The 27220-nt window shown below is 63.3% G+C and overlaps 1 protein-coding gene across 2 annotated transcripts in view; it reads left to right on the top strand.

Moving 5' to 3' along the window:
- Nucleotides 1–27220, top strand: part of SHANK2 (SH3 and multiple ankyrin repeat domains 2) — a 293436-nt gene that overhangs the window by 56733 nt on the left and 209483 nt on the right. For both annotated transcript variants that reach the window (XM_036029823.1, XM_028503888.2), the window contains exons 9-10: nt 2698–2775; nt 22819–22885. In XM_036029823.1, the coding sequence (XP_035885716.1) occupies nt 2698–2775; nt 22819–22885 (145 nt within the window). The remainder of the gene's footprint in view (nt 1–2697; nt 2776–22818; nt 22886–27220) is intronic.

Genomic DNA, 27220 nt, shown 5'->3' with positions numbered 1-27220 from the left:
CGCCACTGTCTGTGCACTGAGCGTGATGAGGGCTTTTAATTAGCTTGATTAATGTACGTTGGGTGGTGAGAAACAGGTCCCAAGAAGGGGTAACCCGAGGGGAGAGGGGGGATCCGGGGCGGGCTCTGGGGGCTGGGGCAGAGTCGGGGCCAGAGTCGTTGTAAGACTTCATTTGCAAAGCCAGTTGCAAAGCCAGTTGGGGCGGGGTCTGGCCCCAGGCTGCAGTCTCCACCTCTGTCCCAGGTGTGTGGCCTCAGGCGGGGTTTCCCGCTTGTCACCGCTTGAACTGATGCTTGGACTAACGCCAGGGCTCTTCTTAAAACACCGAACGCACGAACCCCCGGGTTTCATTGTCCCCCAAATCCCCGGATGAGGAAAGCTGTGTTTGCCCAGCAGTTTTGTCGTTTCAATGTTTTCATTCCTCAAAGCATCACGTGAACACAGCTTGAGGGAACAATTTGGACGGTGTAGGTGGGGGTCTCAGGTTTTCCTGCAGCCCTGCTCGCAAGCCCCGGGAGGTGCTGTGGTCCTGTCCCGGCTTCGGGGCGCTGGGGCGGTGGGGGTGCCCGTGCTGCCGTCTGCCTGCTCTTTCAAACTCAGCCTGGGTGCCCGAGAGATCCTCACGCCCTCTTGCTGCCGGGGCCCCACAGTCTGTGTTCCTCTGCCCTCCTGATGGGTGGGCCCCCACGCCGTGGTCCCAGACCCCCTGTTCCCCCACAGCCACCCCGGCCTCAGACCTGCCTAAAGCCTCACGCACCCCGAGTGCACAGGTGACTTTTCATAGACAGCAACCTCAGTCCACCGCCCGGTGCAGCTGAGTCCTGGGCCGGCAGCCCAAGGACACAGAGGCAGGTGGACCTAGGTCTGCAGAACCCAGGTGTGCCCTACCCGTGGCCACGGGGTGTGCAAGCAGCCACCCCTCTCAGGCACCCCCCAGCCGCAGCTCCGAGGACAGGGGCCCTGGGCCTCCGTGTCCCCCTGCTCCCTTTATGAGGGGTTCCCTCCTTCATCTCCTCGCCGGGCGCAGGCCCCAGTGGACCCCCATCCCAGGGTGCGGGGACAGGGTGGCCCCTGCTGGCTGCTGCGAGCTCTCTCGCCCTTGGTTTGGGGTCCCAGGGAAGGGAACCCTCGGTGTGCCTCCGCCGCTGTCTCCCTCTCCTTCTTCTCTGGTCTCGGACACTGTCCTGAGCGGGGGCCTTGCACGCCGTGCGGTGCGGCCGGCTGACACACACCAAGCAGTTCGGTCCGTCCACATGGCCCCTCAACCCGCAGCGTAGTCGGCCTCGCTGCCTCATCACCACCCCAAGACAGGAACCCACGGGTCACCCTATGTCCCCCGCCCTCTCCGCCCTAGGCAGCCTCTCGTCCACTGTCTGTCTGTCTGTCCAGCTTTCATCCTGGCCCTGCCGTTCTTCCGGGCCCTGTGGCCCGTGCCTTTCCTGAGGACAGCAGGTCCCCTCTGGCCTGCGGGGGGGACATGGGCCTGCCATCCTCAGCAGCCCCCCGGGGTGTGGTAGGTCCTGCACGCAGCAGCTCCTTCCCAGGCGCGGGGCTGGGTGCCGTGCCCGCTGCCCCTGCCCTGCACCCTGTGGGTGCAGGCGGGAAAGCCCGGATGGCCCAGTGCAGGGGTGGGGCGGCGACTCCCACAGGCAGGAGGCGGCCGGGGTGAGGGGGTATCCCCTGTGCCGCTGCCCTGCCTTCCTACCCTGGACGCGGGGACACCAGCAGACATGCGGTCTTTTAAAGTCTCGTCAAAAAGCGGTGTTTACGCGCCAGGTGTTCCTAGCACTTGATTCTGCCTCCACGTGCCCCGGACTGTCTCCTCACTGTCTCGTCCCCGCCCTCCCCGTGGTGGTGAGTTTCAGCGGGGTGGGAGGGGGGCGGCCGTTGTGCAGGCCGCCCTGGGCACAGAGTAGGTGCTCAGTTAAAGGGACAGGACTAGAGTTCGTCTCACTGTAAAACCACACACGAAACGAGTACCATCAGCCTTTGAAGAACACGGAGGCTCTCAGTGCAGAACGTGGTCCGATGAGAAGGTCGCTCCGTTTCGCCCCCTGACCCCTCCTGCTTCCCGGGGAGGGAGACCCCGCCCACGGCCGGCGTGGTGCATACTCTGTATCTCTCCGCGGGAAAACAGCAGGGCCGAGAAGCTGCGTCTCCGTTCTGAGACGTGCGTTTCCCGCCCAGATGTGCCTGGAAACATTTCTCGTGGGTCGTTAGCAACCCACCTGTTTTGTCCCACGGCTGCCTAGGGGAGGAATGTTCTAGAAGGCACTCCCAGTTTCCCCGATTCTCGAACACGGAGGCCGAGGCCCGGTTGTCTGTTCCTGTTTTTGTTTTGGGGTTTCTCGCACAGCCTTTCGCTGGCGGTGCGTTCACACACGAGTGCCGGGCTGCGGGGTGCGGCCTTAAGCAGCGCCACGGTTTGGCACGCAGAGCACGCTTCACGTTGTTGTGGACTCTGCCACGTTGTCCAAAGTGTTTGCAGCAGTTAAGCGGTATCACCTGATGCCAGGTGGGGGCGGGGGTCGCCGGATCCTGGCCACGGGGTGGGGGTGGGGAGCGAACCTCGCCCTCCCTCTGAAGTCTGCACTCGCGTCCTGGAGTCCGCATGCGCGTGGGTCCCCCTCCCGCCCTCCGCCGGCTCGGGCGACGCTCTGCCGCCCTCTCACCCGTGGTTTCTTGTGTCCCGTGCAGGACAGCTGTGCGCGGGTGCTGCTGTTCCGGGGCGGCGACAAGGAGCTGAAGAACTTCAACAGCCAGACCCCGTTTCAGGTGAGGAGGGCTCTCGGAGATGCGGACCGCCCGCCCGGGCGTGGTGGAGGAGGGGCGGCCGCGGGCTTCTGCGCGCCCGACCGCGTGTTTGCCGCGAGGTGGGCCTGTGCGGCGGGGGACCTTGTCTGTGTTTGGGGGCCGCGCCCCTGAGCCTCTGTGTCCCAGTGCCGGGGCAGCTGACATGTGTCTGTCCTGTCACCCGACGTCCTCCTGTACAGAGCCCACGGTGCGTGTGGGGGACACCTCGATGCCTCCAGGGCGCCTCACAGATGGGCTGCCCCCCCCCCCCCCCCGGTGCACTTGTTGTGACATGCTGGCGTTGCCGCCCGGCCTTCCCTCGGGGACTGATTTGTGACAGTCTCGTGGGAGGTGGCTGGTCGTCCATCTGGCCCCCCGCTGGGGCTGCCGCCCAGAGCCGAGGGTGAACCCCGGCGCTCCGCAGCAGAGCGCCCCAGCCCGGGTTCCGGCTGATTTTACTTGCGGTGAAATGTGTGTGACATAAATGAACCGTTTCAACCGCGTGGGAGCGGCCCCTTCAGCGGCCGTGAGCACATTCACCCAGTGGTGGCAGCCGCAGGGCTGTGTGGTTACGTCTCGTGCATCGCCCCCCACGAGCCCCAAAAGCCCCCAAGCCATCACTCTAGATCCCCCACCCCACAGCGCCCCTTGGCGTCCTGCTGCGCCCCTCCGCGCCCCGCCCCTCCCCTCCGCGCCCCGCCCCTCCCCTCTGTGCCCCGCCCCCTGCGCCCCGCCCCCTCCGGGCCCCGCCCCCAGACAGCTGCTAACCCGCTTCTTGTCTCTGCCGACTGGCCGTTCTGCACATTCAGTCTGGGCGGAAACACGCCCTGCATGGCCGCCTGCCTCTGGCCGCCATCGTCACGCAGCGGGATGTCTTCAAGGCCATCCGTGTCGCAGCGTGTGTCAGCGGGCACTGCCCCGTGTAACGGCGTGGGGCCCCTCTCGTGGCAACGCAGCTGACCAGGTGAACATGCAGGCTTTAGCTCAGGGCTCCACGTCACAGACACGCGTGTGGATCCTGGCGAAGACGGGCAGGTGCCTACCTCACGTGGGACCGCGCTGGCCCCTTTGGGTGGAGTGCTGGGTGGCGGTCCCGGCTTCAAGACCGTGAAACTGTATTTGATGAGCCCCTTCTTCTGAAAGTCGAGGTGCTGCTGCAGTTGCTTGGAGACCGCCGCAGCGCCCTTTGCTCCGAGGGCAGCGCTGGGCTATAACAGGAGGGCACTGTTTCCAATTCGCTGTCTCGTGTTCTGGGCAGTGGCTCGTGACCGCCACGTGGAGCCCCCGGGAGTGAGTGCGGGTGGCGGTCAGCACGAAAGGTCACGTAGGAGGCTACCCCGTCAGTCCCCGCTGCTGTCTCCCGCCACGGGGACGGGGACCGGGACCCCCCTCTTTATGGGCCTTCTGGCAACAGGCTCACACACCCGCCGCCACCCAGGGCCATGTGTCCCCGCTTCTCTAGTGAGGGTCAGTCAGGTGCCACCGATGGCTCTGGAAGGCAGTCGAGTAAAACACACTTGAGTAAGGAGACCGAGCGCCCTGCCCACAGGGACAGTGTGGCAGACTGGCGGGGTCGAAGGCCAGGCCGCTGGCTCTGGGGAGGCCCCAGGAAGGACGGTTCCGGCTGTGTGTCCGGCTGGTGTCCCTCCTCGGGCCTCCCGCCTCATCGGGTCTGAGTGACGTGAAGGGGCTTCGTCCAGTCTGTGGGTCTCGGGTGCAGATGCCCCAGCTTTCGTTTCTGGCTCACGGTTCCTCCCTCCGACGGCGACCAGGGAATCCCGGCTGTGTCTGTGGGGAAGACGGCTCACCGCGTCCTTGACTGCGTTAACCCGGCGACGCCGTGCTGCTCAGCTCCCACGGCGGGCGTGGGCCTCTGAGAAACCTTGAGGGATCCGGCGGTGTTTGTCCGGCTGAGCTTTTGCCTGAGGATGTGAGGCCGAGGCTGAGCGGGCAGCATCGGCAGGAGTGAGGAGCCTGGGAGACGGCCCGCCCTCAGGCCCCCCCCCACCCCCCAGGCTCAGGTGTGAGACGGGGTGAGTTTTTTAAGGAGGAGAGCCTTGCAACACGACTTGGGTGCACCGTCACAACGAGGGTGGTGGGCCCAGACGGCCCTCGCCAAATGCCCCCTGCGGGGTGGGTTCAGCCACAGGCATCTATTTCTCGCAGCTCTGGCTGGAGGCCGGGAGTCAGGTCACGGTGCCAGCAGAGCTAGTCAGGGGGCCTTTTCCCCGGCTTGTCGGCAGCCACTCACTCTCGGCCTTTCTTCTGCACACACGTGGGGGGGGTGGGGGGGGAGAGATGGGGCAGAGCTTCCTCCTCCTCTCGTAGGAGCCACAGTCTTACCTCCTCAGGGCCCCACCCCATGACCGCTTTTAACTTCATGAGCTTCCTGAAGGCCCCTCTCCAGATGGACAGCATCACTCACAGCGGGAGTTAGGGCTCCACTGTGTGGGTTTGGAGAGGACGCTCTTCAGGCCGTATAGTGATGCAGGTGGTGATGGTGGTGATGGTGTCAGTGATGATGATGCTGGTGATGGTGATGGTGATGATAGTGGTGATAGTGATGATGGTGATAACGGAGGCGATGGTGATGATGGTGATGGTGATGGTGATGGTGGTGATGGTGGTGATGGTGATGAAGATGATGGTGATGGTGATGATGATGGCAATGTTGGTGGTGATGATGGTGATGGTGATGGTGATGGTGGTGGTGGTGACAGTGGTGACATCACAGTGGTGACGGTGTTGGTGTGGTGATGATGTTGGATTTGGTGGTGATGAGAACAAATAATGATGAATCCACTTGCACGGAAGATGAAAGCTCACACATTCTCTTCCAATATGTTTATTTAATGAATAACAACCCGATGAGCTTGGCGTTTTTATCCCAATCGACAGGAGGCGTGGACTTAGAGAGATGGGTGCCAGGATTTCAGAAGCAGTCAGTGGCCGAGTCTGGGGCCTGGGCCCCTCACTTGCAGTCTGGCGCCCTGGGGTGTGGGGCGGGGGGGGGGGGGCAGTCCCATCTGGCATGTAACTTCTCTTGCTTCCTGGTGTGGAGTGAACCTCGGGGTCCTTTGCTTCTCGAATGGCTCAGCCCACGGGCGCAAACACACCCTGATTCTGAAGATGAAGAGACACAGAAGCCTGTGGAAGAATCCCGAAGCCGTGGAAGCCCTAGGCGAAGGGGAGGGCGGTGAGGGAGAGAAGCAGGAGCGGCTGCTGGAATTCGTCATCCCACCAGCACCTACCGAGTCTCAGCCAGAGCCTCCCTGTCTCCCGGGTGCTGGGGAAACGCCAGCGATCACGGCGCCCCTGCTCTCTCGGGCTGAACGCCAGTCAGACCGATCACGAGCAGGGACACGGGCAAACGTCTGAGGCGTCGGGGCTGGTAGGCGACAGGAAGGGAAATACGGCGGGCTGAGAAGAGTGGATTGGAATGGGGGGGCGGTGCTGTGGCAGGAGGATCTTCCGACATGTGAGCAGAGACCGGGGAGTGGGCTGTGCAGGTACCTGGGGGAAGCATTCTGGGAAAGGGACTGGCATGTGCCAAGGGCCTGGGGTCAGGGTGCGCCTGGTGTGTGTGAGGAGTGGTGAGGGGGGCAGCTGGCTGGGGGAGCAGGGTGGGGGCGGCCAGGGGCCGTGTGACAGGGCACGGCCTTAGAGTTCAGTCTGTGTGAGACGGGAAGAATCCACAGGGCAGAAGAAAACTCTGAAACGGAAGTGAACCCGGCCCTGCGGCCGACCCCGGTCATGATCCCCGGTCATGAGAGCAGCCGGCGCTGCCGGCGGGCGAGGAACACGACGGAAATTGGTGGAGATCAGGACTGGGGCTTCCGGAGCCAGCACAGTGTCCGCGGCTGCGCTCTGCGGTCCGGAGGCCACAGGACTCACGGGGCCCCCAAGTGAAATGATCACTGAGTGGAACTTAAAGTTCAGTCCCTCGGTCACATGATCTGTATTTCAGGTGCTGGGTGCCCCTCCCACCCCCCGAGTTGCACCTCGCTGCCCTGGAAGCACCCGGGGTTCTCCCGTCCCCTGCACCGCAGTTCAGGTGACGAGGCCGTTCAACGAGTTTCAATTACTCAGTGTGTCCCCCTGAGCAAACAGCGTCCAGCCACCCCTGAAACTGTCCTCCCACCAGGGCACGTGGGCGAGGCATGTGGGGCTGATGCCCGAGGGGCCCCCTGCAGGCGCCACCGTCCGAGCACACGCTCCCTGCCAGGCTGTGTGGAGGTCGCGGGCGGGGGAGGGGGGAGCGCGGGGAACCTGCCTTTCGTGCGAAAGGAAGGAGAGTCAGGGAACCGGAGGCAGCGTGTCAAGAACTAAGACTTAACGGAACGAAATCAAGACGGAGCCCCAGGATCGTGCTACTTAGAAACAGGAGATGCAGCCCTGAGAAGCCGCTGAGTGTGGGCCGTGGTTGGGGTGTGGACGGGGCTGGGCAGAGCGGCAGCTGCAATCCAGATGTACAGCGTTCAGAAGAGCAGAATTGACTTCACCCTTTAATGAAAACCGTCAGTGGTACCCCTCCCCCTTTCCCATGATCTCACCTTTGCCCGTCGAACTCCTATGCATCCTTCAAAACCCATGGTCTTTCTCCGCAGGAGGCATGCCTGCAGCCTTGTGGTGCCCATGTACTTTAATCTGTACCTTTTACATATTGCCTTAGGGTGGATGGTTTCTGCCTCAGTTTCCCCAGATACACGGGACAGTTGTTGGAGGAGGGGCAGCAGCGTCTCACCGGTCTTTGTGGTCCAGTCCTGGGCCACTGCTGACCCGTGGAAAGGTGGGGCCGGGCAGAGGCCTTGGCCACAAGTTACCTGTAATTCCTCACTACGACCACTAGGTGGCAGTGTTCACGCGGGCCAGCGGGGGGCGAGCAAACCGAAGGCGGGGAGTCCAGGGTGCGGTCGCTGGACATTGGATGTTTGCAGATCCGCTGTTTCTGTCCCCAGGAAATGCTTGCCCTTGAACGTAAGTCCTTGAATGGTTCGTCCATCAGAGGTGAAGGAGGAAGGCCCCTGCGTTCACTGACGGGGTGTCCAAACGGGGCGCTGCAGACCCAGGGCTTAAACCCCAGACCTTCGCTCACCACGGTTCTGGGGCGGGCGGCCTGAGGTCAGGGGCCGGCCAGGTCCGAGTCTGCCGAGGACCGACCTCACCAGGCGCCTGGTCCGGGCCGTGTGCTCCGCGGCCCGGGGCCTCACATGGGCATTTTACCGGCGCGTGTGCAGGGAGGCCCAGAGAGGGGGTGGGGGTGGGGAGGGCTGGAGAGACCACGCGGGCGTCTCCTTCCTGCCTCTCGGAGGTGGAGCGGCCGTGGCGGGATTGGGAGTTAAGGGGTAAGACGGGCGATCTGTGTGCGTGCGCGTTGCAGAACGGCTGGCTGCACGGCGAGGTCGCCGATGCCCAGCCGCACCCCTCGCACACTTACGGTGTGTGTGTGTGGAGAACTTGCGAGTCCCACTCTCAGCAGCTTCCAAGTGCGTGGCGCAGCGTTGCTCACTGCCGCTACCGACTTGTGCACAGATCCTAGGACTTACTGACCGGGGACCTGGAAACGGGGAGGTGGACCAGCCCCGCCCACTTCCCCGCCCCCGGCCCCAGGCGCCCCCTTCCGCCCCTGTTCCTGCAAGTTGGTCCTTTTCAGGTGTCACGTGTGAGTGAGGTCCGGCAGTCACCGCGGCTCGGCGGCTGCTCTGCCCCTGGCAGGTGCGGCCCTGTGGTCGCTGCTGGGCTGGGCTTCTCTGCCGGACTCTGGACTCCCGGCCACAGTCTGCGTCACTGTGACCCTGTCTCACTGACGGGGCTGACCCGGGAGCAGGTGTGTGCGTGTGCACACCTGTGTCAGGCTCTGCGCCTGGGCCGTGCGTGCGGGTGGATGTCTATCTCGTTCATCAGGAAATGCTGCAGAGCTTTCTAGAAAGATGGAGGAGAGAACTGACGCTTACTGAGGGCCCACTAGGGTCCCCTCGGGCGGGCCACCAGATGATCTGAGGTGGGGGTGAGGAAGGCTTTATGTTTTTAAGATTATTCATTTATTTATTTTTAGGCAGGGTAAGGGAAGGGGAAAGAGGGAGAGAAACATCAATATGTGGTTGCCTCTCACACGCCCCCTACTGGGGACCCTGCCCGCAACCCAGGCATGGGCCCTGACTGGGAATCGAACCAGTGACCCTTTGGTTCGCAGGCCCATGCTCAATCCACTGAGCTACACCAGCCAAAGTAGGGGTGAGGGAGACTTTGTAATTCTCGTCTGCAGAGACCCTTTTTGTGCTGTGTATGTTCACGTGTTCATAGGTGTCAGAGACCATTTGGGGTCATTGTTTTGTCCACCCCAAGGGGAAAATGGTAACCGGTCAGAGTAATGGGCACAAGGGCTGGGGACTCATGCTTTACGGATGCCTTCCCAGACCTGGGCAGGGCAAGGACCCCAAGGCTGGGTGCTGTGTAGGGCCCAGGGGACCAGGCAGCCGGGTCAGCAAAACCCAAAGGCCTGGAGCACGGAGACCCGAGGGCAGGGTGTGGCCCTCAGTGACAGGTGACCTGGACATGCCTGGGGCCTGAGACTCTCCAGCAAACCCCACAGCCAGGCGTGGGGAGTGAAGAGGAGCGGCCTGGCCTGTCCCCTTCCCTTATTTAGGATCTAGGAGATTGCCCCTGGGTTCCGTGGGTGTGTGTCCTTCACCTTCAGAGCCTGTCCTGTCCCTGCCTCCCTCTGTCCTGGCTGCCACCCCTGCAGCCCGACCCTGAGCGTCTCTCCCGGACCAGCCCCCAGCTGTCCCTGCTCCTGGCCCTGGTCCTCTGCCCTGTGGCCAGTGCCTGTCCACAGGGCCCCTTGCCGTGGCTGTCCTTAGGTCTTCCCCGTGTCTCCTGACCCTCTCCTGTGTCCTGTGCTGCCACTGTGCGGAACAGTGTCCACCGGCCCGACTGGACCACCAGAACCTTGGGCCAGCGTCACCCATGACACACAAAGCTGACCCTGCTCCTGGGTCCCAAGGAGGTTGTGAGCCTGGGGGACACCAAGGGACCGACGATGACGTGGCCCCTGTCTGCAGCTCTTCTCGGGGGAGGGTCTCACTCAGGGGCCGGCGCACCAGGCAGGGCCCGCCCACCAGCCCTTCAGCATAGCCAAGACCTCCGGGAGCGGCTTTGGGTTCGTTGTCCTGGTGGCCACACGACTTTGGACTTTCATGGGATTTTTGCTCTTCGTCATGGGTTCTGTTCAAGGGACCGTTTCTTCTTCCTCCTCCTCTCGGTTCCAAAAGCCTCCGGGCACATGCTGGCTGGTGACCCTCTAATGTCCCTCCCAGACAGAGTAGTACTGACCAGGGACTTTGCTCAGAGCCCAGGGTCCTACCACCTGCTGTCCTGGCGGGTCCCGGGCGGGCAGGCGTCCAGTGAGGAGGCCCAGGCCCTGGGCGGGGTGGGAGAGCCGGTATGACAGGCCCCAGGCTGCCCCCTGGACAGCTGTAGCCAGACGCGACCTTCCCAAAACGGTCACGCCGATCAGCGTCCCCGGGAAGGAGAGGGACAGCGAGGAGTCGGGGCCAGTGAGGAGTGATATCTCTAGAGGAGGTTCAGGGCTGACCCCATCGTATCAGGGACCGACGTGGGTGACCGTGCCCCCCACCCACCATGCGGGGTGTTCGGTCCGTTTCCTCTGGCCCGCAGCCCCGGCCTCCCCTTCGCTGGGTCCACGGCCTCCCTCAGCCCCCCTGCTAGTCCCCCTCCCCATCCCCCATGCCGGCAGTCTCCTGGGTGGCCTCGGGGTGCTGGGGTGCTGATGTGGTCATCAAAAACCAGAAGCGCCGCCCACACACAGGGAAGTAAATCAACAGGCAGGCGGCGGCCCTCCTGGCGCTGTCGTCGGCAGGTATTTATAAACTCTCAGGTGGGTTGCAGTTCACAACTCTCCCTCGTTTGTTTTTTTAACGTGTGGAGAGCCGGCTCCGGAGAGCTGGCATTTAAGGGATGATCCTTATTGAAGACAGAGAGCTCGCAGCCAGCTGGGGTGTGCGTTCAGCCAAACCGATCTGTTCTGCAAAGGGGGGAGGGAGCTGCCGGCTCAGGTGCGGGCGTCGGTCGGTCCCTTTCAGAAGTGACCCCCAAGCTGTCTGTCATGGACCCCTCCAAACCCAGGAACCGCCCCCAATATGGGTCGGGGGGGAGGCCGAGCGTCAGGGGCTGGAAGCGTTGGTTGGCTCCGGAGGACGATGTGGCCATGAACGTGTGGGTGCAGACACGTCTTCCGGACTCGGTGTCCGTTCCTTCGGGTCCGCGCCCAGAGGCGGGGTCGCTGGATGGGGCCGCGGTGCTCTGTTTTTCGGAAGAACCTCCACGCCACTCCCGCCAGCAGTGCCCAAGGCTCCAGTGGCCCCACGTCCTCGCCAGCGGCTGTCGTTCCCGTTTCTGTTCTGGTTATACAGGAGCCGTCCTCGTGGGTGCGAGGGGTGCGTGGTGCTGTTACACAGCGTTGTTTCTGTGGCCGCCGCTGGGCGGCGCTGTGAGGCGGGCTGGAGCCTGGGCAGGGGCGTGGTCGGGAGACGCCACGCCCCTCAGGGGGCGGGCTCACACATCCCGCTGCCGCGGACCTTGGCGGCAGTGAACCACCAGGAGACTGACCTTTCAGAGAGGATGCGGCTCCCACCCTGGAGGCCACGGGCAGGCGTGGCCGCCAGCCTGACTTTGAAAAGCGGCCGAAATCCATGGGACCCACAGCTGGTTTCCTGGGAGTCTGCCCGGAGCCAGAGACATGGGTCCTGCCTGTGACGTGGCCCAGTCCTCTGTCCCCACCGCCTCTGAGGCTGGGACAGCAGACAGGGGACCCAGCGGGTTGTTGCTTCTGCTGCCAGTGGGGTTTGAAGACCCCTACCCAGCCCATGCCCGGAGGGGCTACGGAAGAGCCACACTGGTACAGGCTGGGGGTGGAGACCCAGATGGGCGTGCCCGCGGGGCCTTGGGGGGGGTCGCTCCTGGGCTGGAGCGCCATCCTGTTCTGCACAGGAGGGTACGGGCTCAGTCCCTGGTCAGGTGCGCACAGGAGGCCACCGATTGGTCTCTCTCTCTCCCAGCATTGTGCGTCTCTCTCTCGCTTGCTCTCTTTCTCTCAAAATCGGTAAAAACATGTCCTTGGGTGAGGATTAAAAAAAAAAAAAAACACAAAGCTGGTGCATCTGGCCTTCAGGGTCTCCTGGGGCCCCTGTTGGAGACCACGGCCTTGTGTCCGCTGGGAGCGTTTCTGCAGCCAAACGTCCCCTGGTTTTCCAAGAACATCGGCATTTCGGCTTGAGAAAGACGTTTCCATGGGAGGCACGGTGTCACAGAGACCCAGGCCGGCGTAGGAAGTCTCAAGGGGGTTTATGGAAGTAGGTCGTAAATATTGCATACGGAGACTCTTCCAGAGCTCTCTAAAGAGACAGTATTTGTGATGCTAATTGTGACTCTGCAGCCAGCGTGTCCGTGGGCTTGACAAGGGGTGGTGTTCTCGTTCTTTCTCTGAAATGCCGGGAGGAGGAGGGCGGTCACCTCGGCAAAACGATCAGGGTAGTGGAGAGAGTGGCCCTCTCGACAGGCCGTGGCCGCGGAGGCAGACTGAGGGACCCCGTTTCCTCTCTATCCCAACCAACCCGGCCCCACCGGCTGTTGCCTTGTGTTTGTAAATAAAGTTTTATGGGAACACAGTGGCCCCTGTGTGTTTACACATCGTCTGCACGGAGAGGAGCAGCCGCTGAGGTCACGAGGCCGGAACCAGAGGAAGAGGGACTGGTGTGCCACAGCAGGAAGCGAGGGGGCTGACGTCAGACAGGACGGCAGGCCCCTCTGTGCTGTCCGCCCCCTGATTCTCGGAGTCCGTCTTTGCAAATTCGCCTGCTCCCCAGAATTTACATGCAACCCAAATAAAAACGTGTAGCGTTTCCCACCTCCGTGTGCTTTTTCCCGGAGACTGTGCTGCTGGGAGGGGCCCCCAGTGTGGGGTCGTGAGGCTGTGGCCCCTGAGCTCGGGGAGGCTGCACGGGATTTGTGGAGGAGGCGCGTGTGCCGGATGGGCTCGGTGTGCCAGGCCCAACGGCAGCCCCCTTGGTTGCCGTGGTTCGACATCAGCGAGACGACAGTAAGCACTGAACACGATGTCTTTCCCCAGAATCACAGACGAGGCAGGCCGTGGGACCATCAGCCCGTGATCACAGCCCGTGATCACAGCCCATGATCACAGCCCGTGATCACAGCGGGAGCCAACCCGTGTCTCCCTAGGGGCGCTGGCCCACGGCGGGCTGGGTGGCTGTTCGCAGGGACCCGAGAGGACAGGACTTCTTCGAAGAGTGAGAATGGGCCACGTGCGTGCCGGGATGGTGGGGAGCCAGCGCTGTGTGTGCGTCACCGGGCAAGCCCGGGGAGGGACACCAAGGTCATGCGTTTACAGGGCAAGATTGCTTTGGCACTTAAACCCGGACGCAGGCTCGAGGCTGTCGGGGGGACCTGTGCCCCCAGGAGTTCTTCGGCCAGGCCTTACGTGTCTGACCATTTTCTAGATTTTTCCCGCTGTGTTGGTTGCTGGTGTACGAGGTAGGCACAGGCAAATGGAAGGGGCTCGGGCTGCCTTCCGGGTCCTGCTGTTTGCTTACCACGCGGCCTGGAGAAGGTTCCGGGTGGCGCCTGCTGCCCTCAGGCCCCTCATTACCCACCAGCACGCCAGGGGTCTGCTTCCCGCTGGTGGGTGGTCCTTCCCACGGTGTGCGTGTTTCTGAGCCGGAGTCCCTGGGGCAGGGCGCCGTTGAAATGTTCATTCCCTGGTCCCTGAGTGGAGGGGGTGTGCCTCTGAGGACCACGTCCGTGAAGGCACAGGGACAGCGGGAGGCTGGTGACCTGTGCAGAGGGGACTAGTGGCCCGTGTGAGCCCCCAGGCACCTGCCCCCACCCCCACCGTGTTGCATGTGGCTCTGCACTTCCTCACCCACAGCAGAAGGAGGCTGAGAGTGACGGTCTGGGTGGGCAGGGGGCAGGCTGTCTGTCCATCTGCCGCGTGCTGTCTTCCTGCGGGCCAGGACGCCAGGGGGACGGCAGGGGAATGCCAGGGGGTGAGACCCAACCCGTGGGCCCGGGGTGGGCCGTGGCCCAAGAACACAGACCCTGGAAGATGCTGCCTGTGTCCTCAGAGTGTCGGCTTTTTTGGGAGACATGAGTGGACCCCAGAGTCGCTCGTTACGGGAGCCCTTTCGCAAAGGGGACGGCAGTTTCACATGTGGTGGTCGTGCATAGAGTCTTAGACTCGGAAGGAAATGGCCGGAAACAGAGGGTGACAGGCAGGTGCCCAGGCCAGGGCCCCAGGGGGGAAGAGGTGGCCTCCTGGCACCACCGGCTGGCTGCATGGACATCGGCCGGGATGCGAGTGTCCGGCTTTGCTGCCCACGGAAGCTGCTTGGTGACGGAAATGCTTCAGGCCCGGAGTCGGGGTCTGGCCCTGCGCTGTCCCTGGGGTGGGGAGGGGACGGCGCTGACCCCAGCCCATTGGAAGTCACGTCACAGCGGACCCCAATGCCTGGTGCTTGTTGCCTATTGTGATATTGACTCGGGGGACTGGCCAGCCCAGGTCTCCTACTCCCGACGCCGGGCTCACCGCTGGGTCTGGGGGCACGTGGTGGACGGTCTCTGAGCATCTGCCTTCTCCTGGGCTGGATGCCAAGGGCTGGCAGGGAAGGGAGCCCCCCCGTTAAGCTGGTCCAGGTTCACACAGAGCAACGCTGGTGCCCGGGATGCAGGTGATCCCCGAGGACACGGTAGTGGCCGCGCAGTGAGACCCCACCCCCACCTGTTATGTCCTCCACTATGACACCTGATACCCCTGACCCGGAACACCGGGACCGCGTCTCTGACCAGCCCCTCCTACCACACACTGTAGGCCTTGTCCTGCCTCCTGACAGTTGGTGGTTTTGCCAATGTTTTTGCCCATTGCTTTTACCTCCTTGGGTTTTGGGCTTCTCTGTTGTAGGTTTGTAATAACGTAGTGGGTGTTGCCAATCTTAGCCACCATAACATAGTAGGTGTTGCCAGTCTTACCCACCCGAACATAGTAGGTGTTACCATTTTTACTCGCTGTAACATAGTAGGTGTTGCCTTTCTTACCCACTGTAACATAGTAGGTGTTACCATTTTTACTCGCTGTAACATAGTAGGTATTGCCATTTTTACCCACTGTAACATAGTAGGTGTTGCCATTCTTACCCACCATCACTTGGTTACAGATTATTTTTTCAAATTTGTCTTTTCTTTTAGCAGTGCCCGTGATTTTCTAAAGCCTAGAAGATGGTATTGCGCTGTGTCACTTTCAGGTCCCCACCCCGCTCTCTCCCCTTGGTCCGCAGCTGTGGTGGCACGCCCAGAGATTCGCCACCTCTCCGTTTCCTTCTCGTCACCGTTTGCTCACTTGTCTTCATTCGAGTTTCCTTCCTTCCCGAATGGCGCGGTTTCGTGCGGGACCATTTTTCTCTTGCTCGAAGAGGGCCCTTCTCGATTTCCAGCTAGTCCGACTTTTCTGAGAACAGGCAGAGTCAGCCTTCGTGTTTGGAGGTCGGCCGAGCTTGGGACGCGTCGGCGCGCGGCCGGCCGTTCCCTTCCTCCAGCACCTCCGCGTCCGCGGGCCCCTCTGGCCTCCCCGGGAAAGGACGAGGGGATTGCGCGTTTACAGGGGCGGATGGTGGCGGTTTGCCCAGGTGCTCCGGCTGCTTCCCAAGCTCGTCGCCCTGCGTGGCCAGCGTCTCTCTGCCCCGTGTCTCCCTGTTTTTGTTCGTCTCGCCGGAGGCCCGCACGGCTTTTTGCGTGGTTGGGCTCGCCGGTGCCGTCGGTGCAGGCGGGCTTCCGGGAGGGCGCCGTCCCGTCCCATCCCCGTCTTCCCTCCGGGGCGTCCGGCCACGCCCGCGTCAGGCGTGCCGTGCCTGCCGTGCGTGGCGTGTCCCCTTCCTCCCCTCCCCCGCTCTGTTCTCTGCGCTCCGGTTCGTGCATGTCCCGTGGGCCTGCTGGCCGCCACCCTTCCCCGTCTCCTGCGCGCGCTCCGACCCCGAGACCGCCGCGTGGGCCCCTGAGTGTACGTGCTCTCTGTCCGGGCCGAGGTTGACAGCCGACCCTCTTTCCTGCCTCCCTGCTCTCTGGTTCCACCTGCCGCCCTTCTCTAGTGCTTCCTTTGTGAGAGAGAGTGATTACGTGGAAGTTCCCAGCCGTCCACGCGGACGCCCGGGCGACGAGCGTCCACGGGTTTGTTTCTGTGGACGGTTTTTTGCTGTTTTCCAGCCCCCGGGACAGTCTCCGGGATCAAGCTGTGGCGGCTGAGTGTGCCGGGCCTGGCGTACGTTACAGATTTTAGGGGTTTCAGATGGCATTTTCTTCTTTCAGAGAGGATTGCTCTCTGGGGGGCCAGGTTGGTGGAACGGGGCCTTTTCACCCCCGTCTCCCAGGACACAGGCCTGAGTCGGGGCTGGGTGCCTGTTTTGTGGGCGCTGGTTCTCCCCTGGCTCTCCCTTTCTCCCCCGGGGGGCCCCAGGTCGCCCCAGCTGGGCGCTTGCTGTCCTTCCCGGGTGCCCCGCCCTGGGGGTGCTGCACGCCGCCGATCCCCCGCACCTGACTGGGGAGCTTTCTGCTGCGAGCAGAGCGGATGTCACCAAGCGTCCTGAAGGACAAAGCAGTGGAACGTGTCATTCCACTGCCCGCCCCTCCTCATCGCCCCGACTCCGGCCCTTCCCATCGGCTGTCCTGACCGCTCCCTGGCCCTGCCTGACTGCGGTGAGCCCCACCGACCTCTGCCCCCGGTGTGGACTGGCGCGGGATCCTCCGCCCCTTCCCCGAATCCGGACTGTGGGAATGAGCGGGGAAGCGGCTCTGGGGGCCGGCTCGCCGCTGCTCTGCCGCTCCTCCAGGAGCCGTGGCTCCGCCGGGCTTTGTGGCTCTGGGAGCTCTCAACGCTTTAAAGAGGTGTCTGTCCGTCTGCTTGGTGGGAGCACCTGCCTGCCTCCGGCTGCCTCCTCACCCCTGACTGCACCCGGGGAGGCTCATGCAGGCGACCTTGCCATCCCAGGCAGCGTCCTTATTTTCCGGGGTGGCCCGTTGTTTCACAGCCCTGTAGTTCATGTCCTGTCTCAGACCCAGAACCCGCCACTGTCCCCAGGGAGACCCCACTCCCCCTAGTGCAGATCGGCATGGAGGGGTCGCCGTCCAGGCGCTTGGGGGCTGTGCTGAAAGGTCACACACACAGCCCGAGTCCTCCTGACGTGAGGCACCGCACTCCAGGGGGTGTGCATGGTTCTTCCGAACCTCCCCGACCCCGAGTCTGTGCCTGCTGCGCTCCGGGCCGGGAGCCTCAGCGCTCAGCCGGCCACGTCACTCCCCGGCTGGTCCCACCACACACACCCGAAACCCCCACTGGTGCCGGTGCAGGTGCAGGTGCCAGTGCCGCCACCAGAAGCTCAAGGCTCCGCGGGCTGACAGGTTCCGCCTGCAGGTGTGCTCTGCCAGTGAGCAGGTCCCCTCGGGGGCGTGTGGGCACTGCGTCCGAGGGCCACTTCAAGGGACTTTCTTATGTGTCTCCACCCCCAGCCACGTGTGCATGGAGGTCCACTGGCTTAATCTTATTTCTGATTTGTAATGCTTATTTTTACATTTCTGATTTTATTTATAAAGATTTAGAACATCTGCCTCCTTCTCAAAATCAGACCTGTCAAGCGAGGTGGATACTGGGAAACCCAGGGCTCCTCCCTCTCCCTCCGAGTCTCGTCTGCTTCCTCCCCTCACGTGGCAGCTCCGCAGCCTCTCGCTGTTTGCACAGACGCCTCGCCGAGACCCACGCTCTGCCGTGCAGGCGGCGGGGAGATGCGGGCGGTGTGCCAGCCGCGTGGAGGGCAGGGGCACTTCCGCCGTTTGAGGGACGCAGGCGGAGGACTCCGTCACCGTCCCCTTCCCATGAATCGTGCTCCGCCAGAGCTCCGGAGAGGAGTTCTGTGCGGCCTCGTGAACGCTGGCGGGTGGGGCGGCGTGTTGCGGTGTGTGCGCACACGTGTGTGCGGGATTTAGCCCTTCTGCTCTCTCATAATCGCCGAGGGATTTCCATGCCCCCGTCCGCCCTGCAGCCACGTGACAGTGCGGCGAGGCAGACATGGAGGGTGTCCCCTGTTCCGGCGCCCACCCTGCCCTTTCCAGGTTGTTCCCATGCCCTCTGACCTTCCCCACGAGCTCCTGTGCGTGCCACACCCAGCGGGGGCCCAGTTCGGGCCTGCCCCCCCTCCCCCCCGCCCGGGGAGTGCTGGGTGGCCAAGGGGGTCATCTGTCCCGCAGGATTAAGGCTCCTGATCCAGCTTACAGTGGCTTTGGGCCAGCCATGGGCAGAGGGGATTACTGTCCTTTCTTCTTTAACCCTTCCTGCAGAGAACGGGGGGGCCTCCCTGGGTGCGCCTGGCTCCAGGAAGGAGGGACGCTTCCGCCTGGTGGTGAGCGTGGCAGACAGCGTGGCGGATAGTGTGGTGGTGGGTGTGGCGGCGAGCGTGGCAGTGAGCGTGGCAGTGAGCTCGGCTGTGAGGAAGGACCTGGTGAACACACAGAAACACGCAGAGGTGTCGGCAGGTTCGGGGGTGGTTCAGAAAGAAAGGCGGTACAAGAAAACACACTGGACTTCCTTTTAAAAGGTGGTGATTTGCTTCAGTGTAATTAGGTCAATAGTCCAGAAGTCTCTGGTGTGACCGGGATGTGGCATCTCTCTGGCTGCCCCTAGGTGGCGCCCTTCTCGTGGCTCCTCCACACACACACACCCCGCGGGCCCACGTGGCAGCCCTGTGTGGGGCGAGCACCTCCTGTGTGTCCTCACTTCTTCCCGAGACCCGTGGCCCCGCTCCGGGTGTGCTCCGGGGGCTGGCGATGGCTGAGGGCGCCGGTGTCACAGGCGGGGGCTCCCAGGGCTGTTACCGGGCCAGGGCCCGCTGCCCGACGCCCGTAGGAGGCAAAAGTGCGGCCTCGGCTCTGAGAAATGACAGAAGCGTCCACGTGCAGGTCGGCTAGCAAGGAGGTGGGGGGCCCGGGGTCTGGACTCCGTCCCCCGGTCCAGGGTTGGGGGCAGGATTTATGGGGTTCTGCACCAGCTCTTCCTGGGCCGTCTCTTCCTCTGGTTCCCTGGGGGGGGGCAGTGAAGGGGTCACAGGGTCGCTGGGGGGTGTCGGTCCTGGGTCTTGTGAGAAGCCGGCTGGCACCAGCCTGAGCTGCTCCTGCAGTCAGGGCACCCTGGCGTGGCACCCGGTCCTTCCCGGCGGGGACTCTGCCCTCTGGTGCCCGACGGCTGGGTTTGTGGGTCATTGTCTCAGTATGTGTCTGCAGATGGCACCATGCATCGCAGCTGGAGGAGCAACAATGCTGGGCGCTGCGGTGCCGTGGCTAGGGGACTGTGGCGGCTGTGACAGCCGGCACAGAGCTAGGCGGGTCTCGAAGGGACCGAGGTCTGCGTTCAGTGGAGGAAGGACATCAGCCTATCGATGTGCAACCTCAAGACCAGGAACGGGCTTGTCACGCCAGCAGGAAACCTCAGACTCCGCCGAAGTCGGCCGTGGATCGGTCAGCCACCCCACACGGTGGGAGACCGAGGTGTGGCCTGCGGCGACAGGGGGCTTCTCAACGTGCACCGTGCTGGTGCCTGGAACCTTCCAACTGGCGAAGTTGAACGCTCCTAACAAGTGGGTTTCCGCCTCTTCACACTCAGCCTCTCCGATCTGCCTGCGGGATCCTTGGGGGTTTTTGTGGGGCTTTTCTGTGCTGGCCCGAGTTTCCCGTCTTCCCTGGGTTCTCTCCTGGGCCCGGGGTGGGTGGCTTCCCTCTCCCAGTGGTCTGGGGGCCGCCAGGCCGTCAGAAGCCTGGAGTCGCTCGTTGTCCTGGTGACAGGCGGGTGGTGTCAGAAGGGACGCAGAGGCAGACAGAATGGGCGTCACGGCGGACAGAAGGCATCAGAGCTGAGTCCACGTGGCCACGTGCCGGGCCCCACGTCTGAGGTCAGACATGGCTGTTGAGTGCCTTCTCGGGGTCCTGGGCAGTCGGCGTGGCCCGGGGGGCTCTGTCACTGCTCGGAGGCCCTCGCAGCCCCCAGGTGAGTCCTGGGCAGCCTGCGGTTCCTCGGCCGGCTGCTCCAGCGTGATCCCGGGTTCCCCACGTGCGTGCACGTAAAGGCAGCGAGCGCTCGCGTGGCTGCTCTCGTGACCAGGTCCCCGTGCCAGCTGCGCCCCTAACGCAGCGTGTGGGGCCCTACCCGAACGATTGGACGACCGTGTCATTCAAGAAGCAGCGTTTTCTGAGTGGAAGAGACCAGCAGTGCCCCCACGGAGCCGCACATGCAGCAGAGCCGGGCCGGCCGGCGAGTCCAACTGGGCCCGGGGTGCGGAAACCCTTTCCCGGAACCGCACCTCTGCCCAGAGGGCGGGCGGCGCGTCTCAGGCGTGCTGGGCGGGGGGGGGGGGCTCAAAATGAGCAGACATCTGAGCACAGAGACCTGTCTTTGGGCCCGAGGATCCCAACGTGGGAGCTGGGGGTCCTCGGCTTCCGTTTTGAGTGGATTTCAACCTCTTACGATGGTGTTACAAACTCATTTAGGAAAACTTGCCTCGGCCTCTAAAAAAAAACATTTTTAATCCTACTTAATAATTGTTTCTAAAAATTCTAACCCAAGGATATTCTTATTAACTTTAGAGTGAGAGGAGGGGAGAGGGAGAGAACTGTTAGCTCGAGAAACGTCAGTCGGTTGCCTCCCATACGCGCCCCAACCGGGAATCGAACCTACAACCTAGGCACATGCCCTGACTGGGAATTGAACCAGCAACCTTTTTGGTGCACAGGACGATGGTCCAACAAAACAGGGTGGGAAACTGCCCCTTGTTCTTTGCTGTCTTCCCCACCCCCCTTCCCCTCCACCCCCGTTTTCTTCTTTCTCCCCAGCTTTACCCGCTGGGCCTGAGGGATTGAATTCGTTCCCAGGTTTTTCCTCACAAAGGAAGCGCCTCCTGGTCTGTTTTTAAAAACCCCCAAAGGCATTAAAATGCAATTTCATGTTGTTGAATCGTGTCGGATGTGATTCACGTCCATCTCACTCGCTCGAGGGGTCGGGCCCGCCAGGCGCTGGCGCTCCCGGAGTGGCCGGGGCGGCGGGCACCGAGGGGTTCCTGCAGTGTGCTGACCTCCTTTGTACAACGAGTCCCTTCTGTGGGGCGCGGAGCAGCGTACGGTGGACGCCTCTGTCTCCTGGAGGACGCGGCCCGGCCTGTGTGGGCTCACACACCCTCAGGGGGCGCCGGGCGGGAGGACTGGAGTCTGCCCTTCCTCCCCTCGTGTGTCGGGCAGGAGGGCCCCCCCACCCCGTTTGCTCTGTTGAGACTCCGCCTCGGCCATTCTATTCAGGTCTCCGACTGGATTGAGCAAGCCCCTGCATGAGAGGCGGCCTGCTTCGCCCGGGGTCTAGAGTCCAATGTCAGTGGCATCGGGAAACACACGTGCAGACTCGCTGGAGTGCCGCTGGGCCAGACATCCGGGCGCCCCAAGGCCCCGTCCAGGAGACACGCCGGGCCAGCCGTCCTGTGTGTCCTCTGCCCCGCTGGGGCTCTGTCCAGGGTTGGGCTCGTCGGGTGAAATGGCCACTCCGCGTTCAGCTTGTGGGGGAGGCTCCGCCCGGTTTTCCCCAGCGGCTGCGGCGCCCACGCACGCCCACCCGCCTCCCCACGGCCTCGCCGGCGCCGGGGGTCCCCTGGGTTTCTGTTCCGTCGTCCTCACCCTGCTGAGCGGGAGGGAGCCGTGCCTCCGAGGTTCAGCCGAGAACACAAGGCGTGCGTCTCGTGTTCCAGGGGCCTGTGGGTGTGCGTGTCGGTGGCCCGGCTCCCGACCGCCTGGCTGGTCCGAGGGAGGGGCAGCCGCTGCCCCCAAGCCCCTGTCTCCCCGTCCGGGGCTCCTCAAGCCCTCCAACCCCTGCCCACGTGGATGAGGCTCAGGCCTCTGGCGGGGGCGGGGCACCGGCTTCACCGCCTGGCTGCCCCGGGTGTCCACAGTCACACGGCGTGTCCGCTGGCGTCAGCGGGTCTGCGGGGCCGGAGCTGGAGCCTGAGGCTGCACCGCCCCTCCCAGCCCCGGGCCGTGCACACATGTGGGGGTGCCATCGTCCCCCGACCGAAATTCTGACGACAGGCTTCGAACCCACACTTTAGGTCTCCCCATCTGTAGTTCCGGGGGCTGGCTCCCGTGGAATGGAAATTCGGACTCTGGGGCATCAGTGTCGGGACCAGCAGGCCTGGTGGGACCGCGGGACGGTCCACGGGACCCCGAGCTCCGGTGTCAAGGGGCTCCCGCTGAGGTCCGCTGGGTGCCGGCGCCACTCGCACCGATCCTGGTGGAATGGCCACCATCAGACGGCCGGGGGCCCTGAGGGGGCGCGCATGGCATTTGTCGAAGTGGGTCTGAGGGCAAAGGGTGTCGTGGCGGCCGTTTGAAGGGCTCTGAGTGGCCCTGCCGCCGGCGACAACGTGGAGGGGCCTGGGGGACGACGTGCTGACAAAGACAGACCCTCTGTGAGCTCAGTTGCGCGTGGAATCTAAAAACACAGACTCACAGAAAAAGAAACCGGGTTTGTGGTCGTCGGCGGGTGGGCAAGGGGGAGGGCTCAGAGGCCCAAGCCTCCAGTTATCAAGTGGGGGGTGGGTCCCGGGGTGCGGCGTGCCGGGGCCGGCGCTGCGGCTGGCGCACCTGAAAGGGGCTGAGAGGGCAGGTGCCAAGAGTCTCGTCACGAGGGAACGTGGACCCCCCACCTGTCTGGGGTGGTGGATGTTAACCGAACTCGGGGCAACCCATGCGCAGTGCCCGTGAGTCAGGCCCCCACGCACCCCCACACCGTGAGCGGCGCGGTGGCTCCCCGCCATCCGAAACATCCGTCGTTCTCGCCAACAGGAGCCGCGGCGGGGCTCGGGGGGCTGCGGCGGCGCGCAGAGCCGTGGGCCGTGCGTCTGTAACCCGTGTCCTGTCTTGCAGGTGGCCATCATAGCGGGCAACTTCGAGCTGGCGGAGTACATCAAGAACCACAAGGAAACGGACATCGGTACGTAGGCCCGTGTGCGGGGACCCCGGCGGGCCTGGCGGGCTCGGCGGCAGACGCTCCCCGCGCTCTGTCACCCTCGTCAGATCGGTTCACGGTCTGCGTTGAGTGAGACTGGGCAGGAAGCAGGGGAGTAATGTCTTCTCTGTCCCTGTTCCTGGGTTTTTTACACTCGTGGCGGGGCCGGGGCTCAGGAAACCCTTAGGAGGTAGGGCGGGAGACGGGCGAGAAGCAGCCGCGTGGGTGTGGGGCGTGGCTGTGCCACTGGTGAGCCCGTTTCCCTGAGACCAACCTGAGCGGGTTTTCCGGGAGATTCCGTCACACCCCCCTCCCCTAAAACACGGAGACTAAATGAGGTGCGGGGGGGGGGGGGCACCACCCTCTCCGCCCTCCTCCCGGCCCCCGCCCCACCGCGCCCCATGGCGGTGCTGACCACCATTCCCCTTTCCAGTGCCCCTCGCGCCAGCCAGGAGGGCGGTCCCCGGGGCTCCTCCTCTCTCCCACCGCCCCGCCGGCGGCTGGGCCCAGTCTTGCATCTTGGAAGAGCCGGCCGGCCTGTGTCCCCCGGCCCCGGGCTGGCACCGGAGCTGCAGCGGGGAGCAGCCCCACTGGACCGGCAGCGGTGAGCTTGCGCCGACGGTGCCATCCCGTCGAGCGGCTCCACGGCGCCCGAGAGGTAGCCGATGGCGCCCGTGTCTCCCTGCCTGCGCCCCCTCGCCCCGTGTCTGGTGTTGGGGGTGAGCCGGACCCCGCCAGTCTGGCTGTCGAGTCCCCGCCTTGTGGCGCGTGTGTGTGGCTGGCACCTGTCCTGCCCCTAGGAACCCGCCAGGCTGCAGAGCCAGAGGCTGCGCTTGCATCGCGGGGCGCCCCGTGCTGAGCACCGGGCCTGCCCCAGGCTGCGCGATGCTGATGGGGACCCCACCCCCGACCCCCCTCCCGAGAGCCGGGGCAAATCGCTTAATTGCTCCGGGATGCGGCCTGGGCCGCATCCGCACCCCCTCGAGTGCGTTATAGAGATGGATGGGCGAGTGTCTGCACAGCGATTTAGAAAATGAAGTGTGCTCTCGGGGTCCCCCCCGCCCCCCTAATCCAAGGGCAGTGCGATCAGATACGGCCGCCTGGAGGCGGAACACGCTGCTGCTGGGAAGGGAACTGGGGTCCTATTAAGCAGGCGGGCAGCACACCGGAGAGAGGCGAGGGGAGGGAGGGGGAGGAAGGCCCCCCCGCCGCGTATGACGGGGGAGACTGTTCACGGGCCCCATGAGCTCCGTGGATCTCAGTTGTCTGCGATGCTGACAAGCTTGGGGCTCCCCTCATTGCCCTCGTTAGGCATTCACCTTGATGGGGCGCCTGTGGCAGAGGGAGGCAGGAAGGGGCAAACACTGGGGACTGTGACCCCCCCCCCCCCCGCTTCCAGCCCTGCCACCCTGCCGGCCCACCACACACGGCCCACCGCGAATCTGCCGACCTGCCCTGCTCAAAAACTGCCTCAAGACCCGCCAAGCCCTGGACGCACAGGGCTGATTTTGAAACCCGGGTTGGGGAGGTTCCTGGCTCCTCCCCTCCATCCTGCGATATAATTAGCTTCCTTGTCTGGGAGGCAAATGCCTCTTTAGAAACAGCAGGGATCCTTTTTATTGTAGAAGTGATGCTGTTTGTTGGGTGAATACATTTTAGTTACTGGTAATACACGTACAATGTGGGGCGAATACATTTTAGTTACTAGTAATGCACTTGTAGTGTTGGGTGAATACATTTTAGTTACTTAGTAATATGTTTACAACGTGGGTGAATACATTTTACGATGGTGGGTGAATATATTTTAGTTACTGGTAATACATTTACGATGTTGGATGAATACATTTTAGTTACTTAATAGCACATTTATGATGGTGGGTGAATACATTTTAGTTACTGCTCACCCGTTCGGACCAATGACTTAGTGAGAGGGCAAAGGGCATGCCCTCTGGAGGTTTGGGGGCTCCCCCACCGGCTCCTGTGACTTCTGTGTGTCCCGGTCCTGGACCTGAGGTGGGAGGCACCTCCATAAACCGCCTGGGCTCGGTGAAGATGCGGGGCCGGCTTTTCCAAGGACCCGAGGCACGGAGTCCGAGCGCCCGGTGCCCTGTGGCGTGGGCTCGCCCAGAGGGTACCCCAAAGGGAAGGACAGCACAGACGTGCCGCGCTGTCTGCCGGCCCCTCAGTCTCGGAGGAGGAGGAGAGAGGCCGCCTCCGTCCCCCCAGTCATCTGGTGAGTGATGCGTGGGTCCCCGGCCAGCAGTGACCACGGGACGCTGCGGATGGCTCGACGAAAACATGCGAGAAAAAACATGCACAGAGACAACTAGTTTCTGTGGAGAAGTAGGGACGAAATGGCCACCCCCTCTAGTGGGGAGCGCGCCGATTTACCGTCCATTCCTGCTTTTATTGGGCTCGTTTTGCATAATAATCCAGGTAAAGTACAGTACTTATCAGGGGGAAGTAAGGAACCATAGATAACAAGGAACTCTGCCGGTCCATTTTGAGTCAGGGTCAAAGAGCTGTAAGACTTCCTCCTTGGACCCTTCTCATTCCACTGAGAGCATTCTAAACAAAGCAGGTTTCACAGGATTTTACATGTTCTTTCTTAGGCCTGATCACCCGGGGAACCCGCCCTTTCCAGCACAGAGCTGCACCACCCTGTCATTGTTTCAGGCTTAGGCGGAGCAAGGGAAGTAAGGCCACCAAGAGATAAGGAGATTTTCTCCCAGACGATGAGGACTCAGGCTCTGTCAAAGCCGAGGGGCGAGGGTCCATCACCCCCTTTTGCTGCAGCCCCCAAAGTCCTTCTTTTGGGGGCCTCCCACGTGATCGTGCCTGCCTTAGGTCGTTCCCCCCCTGGGGAATCTTACCCGTCTTTGGCTAACCGACCAAGCTTTTTGGGGTTCAGTTATGAATAAAGCAGCGGAAGCAACACTCCTGTCAGGGAGATAAGCTTTTGTCTCCTTGCTGGCTTACGGTTCCAAGGGCGTTCCCTCAGCCTTAGCCTAGGCGGGGGTCACAGCTTCTGATACCAGGCAGGGGGGTTCCCAACAGGTGAGGGTCTGCGATGGCGACCCAGGAGGCTGGCACCGTGCAGACGGCTCCATCTCAGTCCACTCTGCGGACCACGCCCCACAGGGGCCGAGGGACACGAGGCCGTGGGCTCCTCGTGTTTCGGACGTCACTCAGTGGGCTGACCCATCCACGCACCCCGAACCTGTTGTAAAGTCCCGACTCAAGGCCGTGCTGGCCGAACCCCCAGGCTTGAGCCCAGGCGTGTGCCCCAGCACCCCCAGCTCTGTGTCCCCCCCGTCATTGGTGGGATGTGTGTGTGGTGGGTGAGCCCACTGCTGGCCCTGCCCTTGGCCCGCGTGGGTCTTGTCACTCCTGCGTGCGGGTCTAAGGGAGCTGCCCTGCCTGCGGGTGACGGAGTCACCACAGCGAGACCGAGACCGGCTCCTGGCGGCTGCGTGCCCAGCGTTCCACGGCAGCTCACACTCCTTTTCCGCCCCCACGTTGCGACGCAGCAGTGTTCGGGGGCCCGAGGCAGGAACTGGCGTAGGACACGGCCTGGGGGTTGAGTCCCCCGTGGGGCAAGGACTGGACTACAGGTGATTTAGTGGGGGTGTGGGGTGACACCTGGAGGCTCAGCAGGAGCTCGGGGGAGTGAGTTGGGAAAGGACCACCTCTCAGGTGTGCTGACGGGTGGGGTCAGGGCAGGTGCCCAAGGCTCAGTCCCATGGGGGACCCAGGGGGCTATGAGAGCGAGCCTGGGAGCCCCCTGCCCAGGGGTGGCGCCGTTTGTGCGCCATCCCACCTGAGGGGGCTGGAGCCCACTGGGCTGGGGTCTGCAGAGGGCGGGGGCCTGCAGGGGGCCTGGGCAGCAGGACCCTCCCCGCTCCCACGGTGGCCGCCATGCTGGGCGTCCCCCCCTCTCGGCCCCGTCTCCACGTGGCCCCCCCGTGTCCTCGTCTCCAGCCCCTCTCCCTTCTGTGACAAGGACACCAGCCCGCCATGTGCTTGGGGCTACCCTAAACCCAGGACACCCTCGTCTTGAGACCCTTCCATGAATTGTGTCAGTGAGAGAGGTCTCCAAACGACATCACGATGCTGGGACCCAGGGATTGGGACGTGGGCGTGGCTTTGGGGCCCGTCAGCCCACACGCCGGAGGGCACCCATTGCTGGGGGGCTGTGTCTCTGTGCTGGTACCCCCGTAACAGGGCGGTGTCTGCCTTCCCCATAGGGCCTGGAGCGTAGTAGGGCCTCAGTGCAATAGTCCGCTGAATGAGTGGCTCCTCCCCCTGCCAGTGTTTCCC

The sequence above is a fragment of the Phyllostomus discolor genome, chromosome 6, assembly GCF_004126475.2.
Source record: "Phyllostomus discolor isolate MPI-MPIP mPhyDis1 chromosome 6, mPhyDis1.pri.v3, whole genome shotgun sequence".
Lineage (NCBI taxonomy): Eukaryota > Metazoa > Chordata > Mammalia > Chiroptera > Phyllostomidae > Phyllostomus > Phyllostomus discolor.
This window is presented reverse-complemented; position numbering and strand designations above follow the sequence as displayed.